A 12,703-nucleotide genomic window follows, 5' to 3' on the forward strand; every position below is an offset into this window, starting at 1 on the left:
ACCACAAACAAAGCACTTTGTTTCAAAGGTGGAGATACAATACTGACAGGCTATGTAGATGCTGACTTAACCGGAAATGTTGACATCAGAAGGAGCACTACAGGGTATATCTATACTCTAAGAGGAACCGTAGTGAGTTGGGTTTCTCAACTACAGAAGATAGTTGCTCTCTCCACAACTGAAGCAGAATATGTCGCTGTTATGGAAGCTAGCAAGGAGATGGTTTGGCTCCAAAGTTTCTTGGAAGAGTTAGGCAAGAAACAAGAAAACAATGTCTTGTATTGCGACAGTCAAAGTGTTATACATCTAGCAAAGAATCCGTCTTTTCATTCCATGACAAATCACATACAATTGCGATATCATTTTATCCGGTCTCTTCTGGAAGATGAGATTTTGAAACTTGAAAAGATCAGTGGAGCTCAAAATCCGGCAGATATGTTGACAAAGACGGTGACTACAGACAAACTGAAGTTGTATTCAACTTCAGTTGGCATGCTAGAGTAACAAGACTAGAAAAGTTGTTGCATTGATCGAGGTGTGAAGACAGATTAAAATCAGCCTTCAAGTGGGAGATTGTTGAAAGTATTAAAATGGTTTTCAAGTTTGGTAACCAACTTTGAAAAAATGGTTTTCAAAGTTTGGTAAATGTTTTTTTGAAAATGATTTTCAAAGTTTGGTAAATGTTTCTTTGAAAAATAGTTTTTCAAAGTTTGGTAGATGATTGTTGAAAAATGATAATGGGATAATCACAATTAATCTCTAGGTTTTAGGGTATTTACAAGATTAAGTCCTTAAGTTTCAACTATAAATACCCTAGCTCATTTAGCTTCAAAACCATCCCAAAAATCATTTTATTTCTTCCAATACTAGAGAGATTTCTTGTGAGTAGTGAGTGTTTTGTAAACACCTGTAAATTTTCTCTCTTAGTAAAAGATATGCAGCAGTCCGGAGACGTAATCACAATTGGTTGAACTCCGTTATCAATTTCGGGTATTATTTTTCCGCTTTTATTTTGCATTCTCACTAATCTGGTTATAGGGAAATTACTTGTACTCGGTTTATTTCCTAACACTCTTGTCACTTTAAACATAAAATTATTCCATATTCCAACTTCCCAGTCAAATAAAGCCCTCCTTAATTCCATTTTCCACACCCAAACATTACTTAACCAAAGCCCAAAGTCTTTCACTTTTCCGGATTTATTAATGGCAATATTAAAAATCCGACGGAACGACACTTAAGAGATGGAATATCAATCCAGAAATCTTCCCAAAAATTAATTTTTCCCCGTCTCTCACAACACATCTCAAATTGTTGTAGAAAGGATTTTCGATCTGACTCAACGGAGATGAGATGTTTCTCCATATCCAGGACATTTTCCTCTTTGGAACTGATTTTGACAACAATGAGGGCTGTTCGAATCCACATTTGGCTGCTATTACTTTCTTCCAAAGACATTCTTCTGAGTTTTCGAAACGCCATGGCCATTTGTTGAGTAACGCTGTATTTTTTAATCTCACATCAAAGAAGCCTAATCCGCCGAATAATATTGGCTTAAACAGATTTTCAAACTTCACCAATGAATGGCCCTGCCAGAATTGGATCCCCGTATGAAATTAGCTATGCTCTTGTTTAACTTCGCTGCAATCGTTGCCGGGATTTGAAACAAAGATAGATAGTAGATCGGCAGGTTAGATAAAACAGATTTGACCAATGTGATACGTCCACCATAGGAAAGAAGACTGCTTTTCCAATTATCCAACCGGGATTGAAATTTTTTAACAACAGGTGTACTTGAATTCATAATCTCTAAAGAGATAACATTCTCTTTTACTAATAAATGTACTTAATGAATTCAAAACTAATGAAAAATTATATTTAATTGATCGAAATATAATGTCCATACATTATTATTGAAAGAATCAAATACATAAATTTGTATATTATGAATATATATATATATATAAATATATTAAAAAATCCATTGTGTAAAGTGTAACGTTTTGTAATAGAAAAGATGGGGGAATAATCACGGACATCTCGGTCGTTCTTTTGCGAACAAAATGCGGTGGGTTTGATTAAACAAGTTGTAATGGAAGAAAACATGGAGAATTTGTTTTTGGTATATTTATTAGCGAAAACAAGTTGACTTTTATCTTTAAAAAAATTGTTTTTATCGAAAAATCATTTTAATATTAAAATATTCTCAAACATACACCCAATCACCAAATATATATCCTAGATAACACTCATTAAAAAAACTCAGCTAAGGCACGTTTGGTGCATCGCGCCTTTGCCTGTGTCAGTGCCCCACAAAGGCGCATCCAACGTGGCGCGCCTCCCCCTCCCCCTCCCCCCGACTGCTTTTCCGCCCACGTTTCTCGCCCTTACATTCCTGCCTGGCTTTCCCACCACCGTTTCCTGCCCTCCCATCCCCTATGTAAACCACCCTTGACCTCATACAAACCACACCCAAAATTACATCTTCTTTCCATCTATTGATTTCTAGCCAATAAGGTATATTGTTATTTTTTATATTTAATAAATTTATTATTCTTTTATTACATAATTTTGTATTATTTTATTATTTAATTGTAAACTTATTTAATTTATATTTATTATCTACAGTTAAAAGAAATGGAAAGCGAGACGTTGCTATTGGATACTGATCATATTTCGAGTTATTTTGCTGATACGGTCAGAATACAAAACTATATTCTTTTTAAATTTTTGAATATTAGGAAATCGATCATATATTATTTTAAATTGTTAGAATTTATTTAAATAATTTTTGAAATATTAGTTCAAATTTTAATGGTTAGAATTTATTTATTAGGAAACTGGTCGAATATTAGAACTTTTTATTCATAACAACAAGATGAATACATCGAGTCGTATCTGGCAGTATTTATCTATGGTTGGATTTGGTTACTTAGCAAAAATTGAAGGAGGTTGTAAACTTAAACCCATCCTTATTTATGCACTAATTGAGAGGTGGAGGCTAGAGACACACACAATCCATCTACCATGTGGGGAGTGCACAATTATCCTAGAGGATGTTTCAATGCAGTTAGGGCTCCCAGTAGATGGAACTGCCATTTTTAGTGTGGCAGATGATGATTGGGAGAATCTGTGCAAAGAGTATCTTGGAATTGCCCCGACGACTTTCAACTATGGTCGAATAACATTATCATGGTTGCAAAGGACTTTTAAAGAGTTACGCGAAATTTTTTTCGAGGACGAGGTAAAAGCATTTGCCCGAGCATACATATTACAAATTATTGGAGGGACATTGATGCCTGACAAGTATGAGAATCAGGTCCATTGTATGTGGTTGCGTTATCTCATCGATTTTCAAATAGCCAACATGTTGAGTTAGGGCTCTGTAGTGTTGACTTTTTTGTTTAGAGAAATGTGTCGGGCCACGAAATATAGTAGAACTACTATTGACGACTGTCTCATGCTCTTCCAATTGGTCATGGTATCGCATGTCTTTTTTGTGTCCGATCGTGAATGAGTCATTTGTCTTTCCATTACTATCAAGAAAATTTCAATGCTAAATTTATTTTTAAATAATATTTTTTATTATTATAGAATGACACACACACACACACACACACACACATATATATATATATATATATATATATATATATATATATATATATATTAAATAGGTGGTCATCAAATAGAAAAAATATCGTAATATCCCACAAGAATTAGAATATATTCGATTACTCATTGACCAGAAAGCTGGAGTATAGGTACATTTTTTAATTTTAAATTTAATTTTTTTATTTAATTGTCTTTATATAATTTGAATCTCATTTAAATTTTGATAAGAAATATATTTTTTTGTTTTGGTTCAAATGGTTGTCCTATTTGAACGATGAAATGACGATTTGCATCCCAACTGACTTGAGTGGGCAATTGGATGTATGGTTGGCGATTGTACCTCTTATTTGTTATGCTATTGTTGAGTGGCATCCGACTGACTGTGTGCTTCGTCAGTTTGATTTCACACAATATATTCCTGAAGCACCAATAAATCTCAACAATATGCATAACATCGATAGACAGGGGGGAAATGAGGTTAATTGGTTGGTGAAGCATAGAGATTAGTTAGCGATGTGGGAGAATTGGCATCAATGATTGTCCCATCGAGAGTATATGTTAGAAATTGGTATCGTGTTTTTAGATGGCTATATTAAATTATTCAATGCAAACGGGAAGTCATCATCGTCAGAAGTATCGTATACCAACTCCTAGAATAAACCCTCATCCAAGTAGACAACCACCATCATATGGAACACATTCAAGGAGGCATCAATATATAATGTTGATAATATTTTCATTTATTGTAATATTTTTATTTATTGGTTTTTAGGTTTCCATCAAATAACATGAAATATGTTTTTAGCTCTTATTTGGTTTAATTATTATGTCTTTATATTAAGTAAGTTTTTATATTATGTGTAATGTTTACGTTAAGGGGTATCTTGTAAAATAAATAAGCTCAAATCACGTTAATTGGTACTGAAATAAAATGAAATAACATAATTTGAAACATTAGAAAATAGAACTACATGAGTAGTGGTCATCGATTACGTGATTATAAAAGAGATGGACAATTTTTCCTATTGCGGCCTAGGTTTCTACAACGCCCACATCTTTTATGTTCTTTTAACTTCTCTCGAATATCCATATTACAATGAATTCGAGTGAATTTTAGACAACCTAGATCCCATAATAAGTCTGGATCTGATATAAGTGAAAGCTAAGTATGAACCTCATTTGGGTTTTTTTTCATTACCTATGGGGGAAACTCATATTCATATACCTTGAATACTTCTAAAAGTTGGTATATGAGATCCAAATAACGCTTATAGTCTTGACGAGAATGTGAGCAAACTGTTATGACATGGGGCATGGATACTTCAGAGCTTGAAAAAACTCACAATCACACCACCTCTTTCATAGATTAACTCTAAAAGAGTTATATTCAATCCCTTGAAGAGGTCGTGGCATTTCTATGACATGAAATAATTTTTGGGTGCAAGAAAAGCTTATCACCGACATTCTGTTTAATGCTGCAACTTTTTCCTGTAAATCTGCTATTAATCTTGGGTGATAAGCATGACCATTTTGTATCCAAGTAAGAGCTTGACTCCCGAGCTTCGTAAAAAGCTGTTCCAAATAAAAATATGTCGTTTTAACCAAAGCAATTACGGGTATATGACACCCCCTTTAAGGTTGAATTGATATCCTCGACCAAGTTGATTGTTATATGTCCATATCGATATCTGTCATCGTATGCATTTCTTTACTTTTCTTTATTGATTTCACTGATGTAATTATATACATACTAATTGTTTCCTCACAATTCTTGAAGCATATCCTCAAACCTTTGAGGTAAGAGTTTGTAACCTAAGCGTCATATGTACTAGTTAGTACGATATAGAAATAGATAAGTTAAAAATGATTGAGAAAAAATTTGAAAAAATAACATAACCATGTGTATAATTAATTGGCGTTCATCATTCTTCTTGTATTTTCCTTGGTAGTTGTCGTAACCGTATTTCGGTTGGGCCCCAGAATTGGGCTTCGACTTGAAAAATGTGGATTGGAGTCACCACCGATCATTTTAAAACGAATTTCGGCGGGTCGGACACCATCTTACCTGATCTGCGTTTTTACCAGAAATGTGTCGGGTTCGGGAGTCAGTTACGGTCAAGGAAGGATTAGCACCCTTGAACCGCCCTTTCGGTACCAATTAATTTGCCGGTTGTCTTAGTTGCGAAAATTCAAAATTAAAATTTAACATATTCGATTCAAATTACTTACAATTGATTGATTTGAATACCCTTAAAAGATAAAAACGTTTGACTCGTAGCGGAGTATAAAATCGAATTAGGATAGCAAGTGTGCAAACGTGAGAATAATAAATAAAACAAGAAAAAATGAAAAATAACAAAACATGTAAAAAAATAAAAAAAATAATAAAAATAAACAAAATGAATAAAATATTAAAAAAACAAAGACACAGATAAAGGGAAAATATTAATGGAGTAAAAAAAATAAAAAAGGTAAAAGAAATAAAAAAGAAATAAAAATAATATGTACATATAAAGTAGTATTTACTAAAACAAATAAAAATAATCAATATATAATACTAAGTAAAAACAAATAAAAAAAAGATATACATGATATTAAGGAAAAAAATAATAGAAAAAAATAAAATAAAGTAAAAATATAATATATATAAATAAATAGAAACAAAAATAGAATATTAAGAAAAAATATATATAAAAACGTATAAAATATAATATTAAGAAAAAATATATATACATAGTAAATGGAGAAAAATTAATACATCTATACATATATATATAATGATATAAGATATATATATAATAAAAATAATATAATATAAATAAAAAAGGAATATAGTAAATAAATAAAAAATATAATTAAAAATATATATATAGGAGACGAAATTAATATAAAAAGTAAAATTAAAGGGAAAATTTCAAGGTAAATTAAAGATTAAGATTGACTTAGGGGGAATATTAAATACTTTAAGAAAATGAACATGCTCGGGAGTAGATCTAGGTTCGAAACTTCGAAAGCCCACCCCTTTTTAGTCATCGGCGCAACCCACACTTTGGGTTATTCAAACCAAATCTCAAGAAAAATAACATGCACATGAGTGAAATGAACGAATCAATGTAAAAAAAGATAATACATTTTATTTCCTTTTCGAATCGTTTTAAATAGCTTTGCCTTTGTATTTTTTCGTGTTTTCCTCTGTATCTTGTATATAAATCGTGTTACAAAGGGGGAGGATTACATGTATTTATAGTGAAAAAAACTAACTATTTTTAGAATCCTATTAACAATAGAATCCTAATGCAACTAGACTCCTTGCTCGGTTGTTGCACGTTTGTTGGTGTGGTTGTTGCTTTAAAAGATATGAAGGTGGAAGAGTCCTCTTAGGAGATGAACTCTTGCTAGTTCTATCTTTTAAGAAAATGGGTGTCTACAGTAGTTTTCAACAATTTGCAGAAACAAAGTCAATGTTGAACGTATGGGGGTTTCCACATTGGACCCAAAGAGTCAATCGCTGCTTTGATCCCAACTCCTTGATTTGACATGACATAAATATGTTCCCTCGTGACTACATGCAACTATAGATTTCTTAGATAAAAAACTTCAGACTCTGTATCTTCTCATTCAACAAGGGCAAAGGCAACGAGAAGAATGTGGCGATTACCATCTTGGCCTACTACCAATAAAACTTGTTTGTATTTTCCATACAAGAATGTACCATCAATTTGGACTACAGGTTTGCAGTATTTCACAACATTAATGCATTGTAGGTAAGTCTAGAAAACACAATAGAATTGGCATTGATCTCGAAGCACTCGATCATTCTCGTAGGCATGGCTAGTTTCGAACTCAACTACTATCCCATGATTCAGTGTTCGTAATAGGTTAAACCAACTGGGTAGTTTGTTGTAATATGCATCCCACTCACTGTGTATTTTTATAATGACATTATGTTTTGTCTTCTATGCGAAGACAGTGTACCTATATTGAGATTGTATTGCAGAAATCAACACTACAATAGCTATGTGAGAGCTTGCTTTGACCATGTGTATGATGGCTTGACAAATCACGTTTGAGTCCAAGTTTTGATGATCATGGTTGATCCCTCGTGCACAACATGTATATGAGGACCACTATATTTTGTTAGTTCTCATATGTCGTTATTTCTCTTCCTCTTTGAAATACGAACAATCTAGTTGCAACCGTTATCACGTTCGACACAATAACATACATATTTTTTGTGGTAGATCGATCGACTCTAGAGTAAACTGAATTACAAATATTGTAATTCTTTATTGTCATCATTGCTTCGTCTTTAGATGTGAACTCCATTTCACGATATAAATCACCATCATTGACTGGTAAATGCCTCTCATAGTCTCTAATGTTGGGCATATCCAAAAATTATGACCCGTACATCGCGTCATAGTCATCTTCATAAATGTGTGATGGAGGTTCATATTGAAACATATTTATGAAAACTTCATATGTATCATCAGAGTCCTTGTTGAATTGCGGTGATTCGGGTTCAACGAATAATACAATCTCAACACCATCCACTCATGCTCACGAAGAGGTTGTTCTAGTGAAGATGTGAGTTCCTATGTAATTTTGATGTTTAGGTCGAACAAGTTTGCAGATGAATGCCTTACTCTGGAACTTGAAGGGATATCGTCATATGGGTTATAAACTAAGTGTTGTGTCGAAAACATCTCTATATTGAGGTCAAAGAAACTAGAATATGAATGTCTCCCCTGTAACTGTGAGACATATCCATATTGAGGTCGAAGAAGCTGGCAGATGAATGTCTCCCCCTGGAACTTTATGGAATGGTATCAGGAGGTGGATTTGCCATTAATGATATGAAATCATTACAGATTGTTTAACTTGAATTATCAAACTGGTTGAGACAACCCATAGTGGAAGAATAATGACATACCACGAACTACATGAATGTCAAGAAATGTGGCATACATTTATGTAATAGAGTATGAATTTTGATTGGAAGTATCAACCTTCATAGCAACATATTCATCGGTGGAGAGGTTGAATATGGTATATGTTAAAGGAAAATTTTCAGTTGAAAATTTGTACTGAAGTTTAAACAGTCTTCTAGTATTTCCAACGCGAGCCTTCAATGAGATTTTTGTTACTAATTCCTCAATAGTGATGTTTCTCTTGAAGGTAATGAGTATATAATGATCTGATCAGAAAATAACCTCGGATTCATCTTCCCAAATTTCTTCATCATAATAAACAACAGTTGAAATATGTCATTTTGAGAATTTGAGAGTTGTTCGAAAGTATGAGAGTTTGATAGTTTCATAGTTAGAGAGTTTGGGAATTTAAGAATTTAAGAAATTGAGAGTCGGGGAATTATTTTCGTCAACTATGTTTGATGGGATGAGACACTATGACATAACAGAGACTTTTTGTAAAATGGGAAACCGTTTCCCTTTAAACGAGCCTCTCAAACAATTATGTGAATTGAGATTTTTATATGTCGGTAGTCGGGGACATGTTTCCATAAACGCTATATATTTGATGAGATGAGACACTATGACATCGCAAATATTCTCTAAAAAGGGGGGAAAAAGTGCTTTCCCTACAACGAGTCGTTCTGATTTTTTCAGTCAATAAATGGTATGGGTGGAAGGGAATAGAAGGGATGAAGATGGGTGGGACACGGTGAACGGCGATCGGAGAGAGGTGCGCCACGTCGGACGCGTCTTTGTGGGGGAGCTGACATATAGGCGAAGGCGCGGTGCACCCAACACTAAGTGGATTTTTTAATATATGGGTGTTAGTTCGGATATATTTGGTGATTGTGTGTATGATTGAGGATATTTTATTATTAAAGTGATTTTTCTGTAAAAACAAAAAAAAATTATAAAATATGATCCGTCAATGATGTAAAAGTATACGATATATCAAATTTAATACCGATAGTGCATGAGCGATAATTGAAGTTTATGGGTTGGCTCCTAGATTATTTTAAAGATGTTTACAATATCTAAAACTTTAATACGGATCTTTAGAACTCTACCTGGAATTACATTATTAGTAATTATATTATTATCGTTTTTGATTCTTAATTATCATTTTTAAATAAAATTATTATTAACATTATTTTTTATTGCTTTTATACAAATTAATGACGATATCAATATAATCTTTTATAAAATCTCTATTATTATTATATCATTTTCTCTCTCTTCATTAGTAATATACGTGATATTTTTTAATAAATTAAAAAATTAATGTTAAAAAATTAATGGGATAATATTATGAAGTTGAATAATGTTAGTCTATCACAGACAAACGTAATCACATGTTTTTTTTTCATTCACAAACATACAAATATAGAGTAAAGTATCTAAATATTTATTTTGGTAAACATTTTAGTGGTTAAATATTGAACTTTTTAATGATTAGTTTACTGAAAAATAATCTAACGAGTCAAGTAAATTAATAATAATAATAATAATAATTTAATGAGTAATAATGTAATCTACCCTAAATAAAATGCATTAAGTGTTAGCTCTCTAGTTGAATATTAGGCAAAATTTTTAGGATAATAGTCCCAAAAAAATTACTCAATCCTAACGAAATACAATACCATGGTTTTTAGAATCGGACCGGTTAGCGAACCGGTCATGCTACCGGTTCACTGGTTTAACCGGTCGGAAGAACCAAACGACGTAATAATTATTTAAAAAATTAAATAAAAATACTAAAAATATTTAATAAAAAAAAATTTATATCACAAGTCATATTCAAAGCAAGTCATAACATATATAAGTTAAAAACCATAAAATCAAGTGAAACAAAATGATTCAAATTAACTACAACATAATATTTAAGGTAAAACATATTAAATAACAAATATAATTATATAATTATAATTAAAAAATTAATTTGGGGTTAAAAAAATCATAACAAAATGATATTGTTTGGTTTATTTAAAAAAAAAACAATCCAACATGACTAAGAAACATAGAAGAGCATTCTAAAAGTCTAAAGAGTAAAAATATGAGAACAAAACAATCTCACATTGCTAAGAAACATAGAAGAGCATCACAACTAACTTCTATAAATAATAGAGGTAATTTGGCATTTAAAATCATGGAGTATTTTGGTGAGCATTGAGTGAATTATTATTTCACTTCAATCAAGCTCGAATTTTAGGCTTCAATCGAGCTTCTAAATTTTTTTTAGTTCAAGCCTTTTTGAGTTCAAATTTCAATATTATATTTCGAGTTTGAGTTGAACTTGATAATTTTTAACTTGTGAGTTTGAGTCGAGTTGAGCTTACTTTTAAAGTTTTCAAATTCGACTCGAGCTCAGCAATACTCGAGTTCGACTTGGCTCGTTTAACAAAGTTGTTTGGTTTAATTTTAAAAAAAAAAACAAAATTTCCGTTTTCTAAAAAATTTTCGGTTTTCAACCGGTCGGTAGTTTGAGTTGAACTTGATAATTTTTAACTTGTGAGTTTGAGTCGAGTTGAGCTTACTTTTAAAGTTTTCAAATTCGACTCGAGCTCAGCAATACTCGAGTTCGACTTGGCTCGTTTAACAAAGTTGTTTGGTTTAATTTTAAAAAAAAAAACAAAATTTCCGGTTTTTTCTAAATTTTTCGGTTTTCAACCGGTCCAGTTCAAACGGTTCAACAGTTCTGGCCGGTTTACTAGTAACGGTTCAACTGGTTTAGATTGAACCGGACTAGTACACGGTTCCCGATTAAACCGACCGATCCGGTTTGATTTTCAAAACAATGTACAATACCTTTTCAAGCAAGGCGTATTGTAGTCAAACTTTCAAAAAAAAGCATACATACAAGACGAACGTCTAAAATTTTTATCTTTTGCGTAAATTATACCAGTGACCACCAAACTATAGTCTCTTTTCATTTTGACCACCATTTTTAATTTTTTATCAATCAGATCACCCAACTATTTAAATACATTTAATCATATCACTTGTCGTCAACATTTAACAAAAGTGATGACCTAGCAGTTAATAAAATCGGTATAATTACACATTTGGTCACTGTTACTTATATATTCTATTAATTTGATCATAATTTTAATAAATTAAAATAAATTTAATCTTCGAATCAGATCATGTCATGTGTCACTAGTGCCAATATCATGACATGTGTTTTCACTCGATTGGAGGATTTAATTTATTTTAATTTAATATATTTAGTTTCCACCAATTAGAGGATAACATGTGTCACCCTCTGTGTGAATTAAAATTAAACTAAATGTGGATGATAGCTCAACACAAGCATTTGAAGATTCTACTGTTCTGACATACATACCAAGTTTATGCATCTATCTATGTTTCTACCAGCGATGAGAGACCAGAGTGGTGGGTATATGTTTACAACACCGGATCAAATGCCCTTAGTGAATGAGGAAAATGGATACCACACCCTGAGCAACCACAATGTCCACAACGCAATCGACGTTCTCCTCGACATTATCATTCCACAACACCATGACATTGATAAGAACTATATATGGTTCATTATATAAAAAATAATATTAAATCAAATGTTTGTTATATTTACGTATTCTTCAAATGATGATGGTTTAATTTCGTTTATTAAAAAAAATATGCAAACATTCATTTAAATAAAATATGGAAATCCGTCACACTCGTTCACAACCAAATGTGTAATTATACCAGTTTTATTAACTATTACGTCAGCACTTCCTCTAAATGTTAACGACAAATAGCCTGATTGAATGCATTTAAATAGTTGGGTGACCTAATTGATAAAAAATCAAAAATAATGGTCAAAATAAAAGAAACTACAATTAGGTATTGACTTGTATAATTTATCAATTTTTTTGTTGTTGAAAATTTGGACTACAATGCGTCTTGCATGCATGAGAAAAGTTTTGAAAGTTGGACTGCAATACGTCTTGCTTGGAAACGCATGATATTCCATGCGAGTTAAGGTTCACCATTATTCAAACAAATTTTTTTTTGAATCATTATTCTAAAATTTTTTCCTGAATATTAAGAGTTTAAGAAGAGTAATCACTCGTTCTTATAAACCAAATATTATTTCAAATGATATATAT

General features: G+C 31.9%; 1 protein-coding gene across 1 annotated transcript; it reads left to right on the forward strand.

The window, feature by feature from the left end:
- The first annotated feature begins 2,914 nt into the window (after positions 1 to 2,914).
- Positions 2,915 to 3,379, forward strand: LOC120121330 (protein MAIN-LIKE 1-like). The gene has a single exon (XM_039140717.1). The coding sequence runs from the start codon at positions 2,915 to 2,917 to the stop codon at positions 3,377 to 3,379; it is 465 nt and encodes a 154-aa protein (XP_038996648.1).
- The last annotated feature ends 9,324 nt before the right edge of the window (positions 3,380 to 12,703 follow it).

The sequence above is a fragment of the Hibiscus syriacus genome, unplaced genomic scaffold, assembly GCF_006381635.1.
Source record: "Hibiscus syriacus cultivar Baekdansim isolate YM2019G1 unplaced genomic scaffold, ASM638163v2 tig00110370_pilon, whole genome shotgun sequence".
In the NCBI taxonomy this organism is placed as follows: Eukaryota; Viridiplantae; Streptophyta; class Magnoliopsida; order Malvales; family Malvaceae; genus Hibiscus; species Hibiscus syriacus.

Excerpts from the sequence above, each read along its gene's own strand:
- LOC120121330 (XM_039140717.1), top strand. The coding sequence starts at position 2,915 with ATGGTTGGATTTGGTTACTTAGCAAAAATTGAAGGAGGTTGTAAACTT.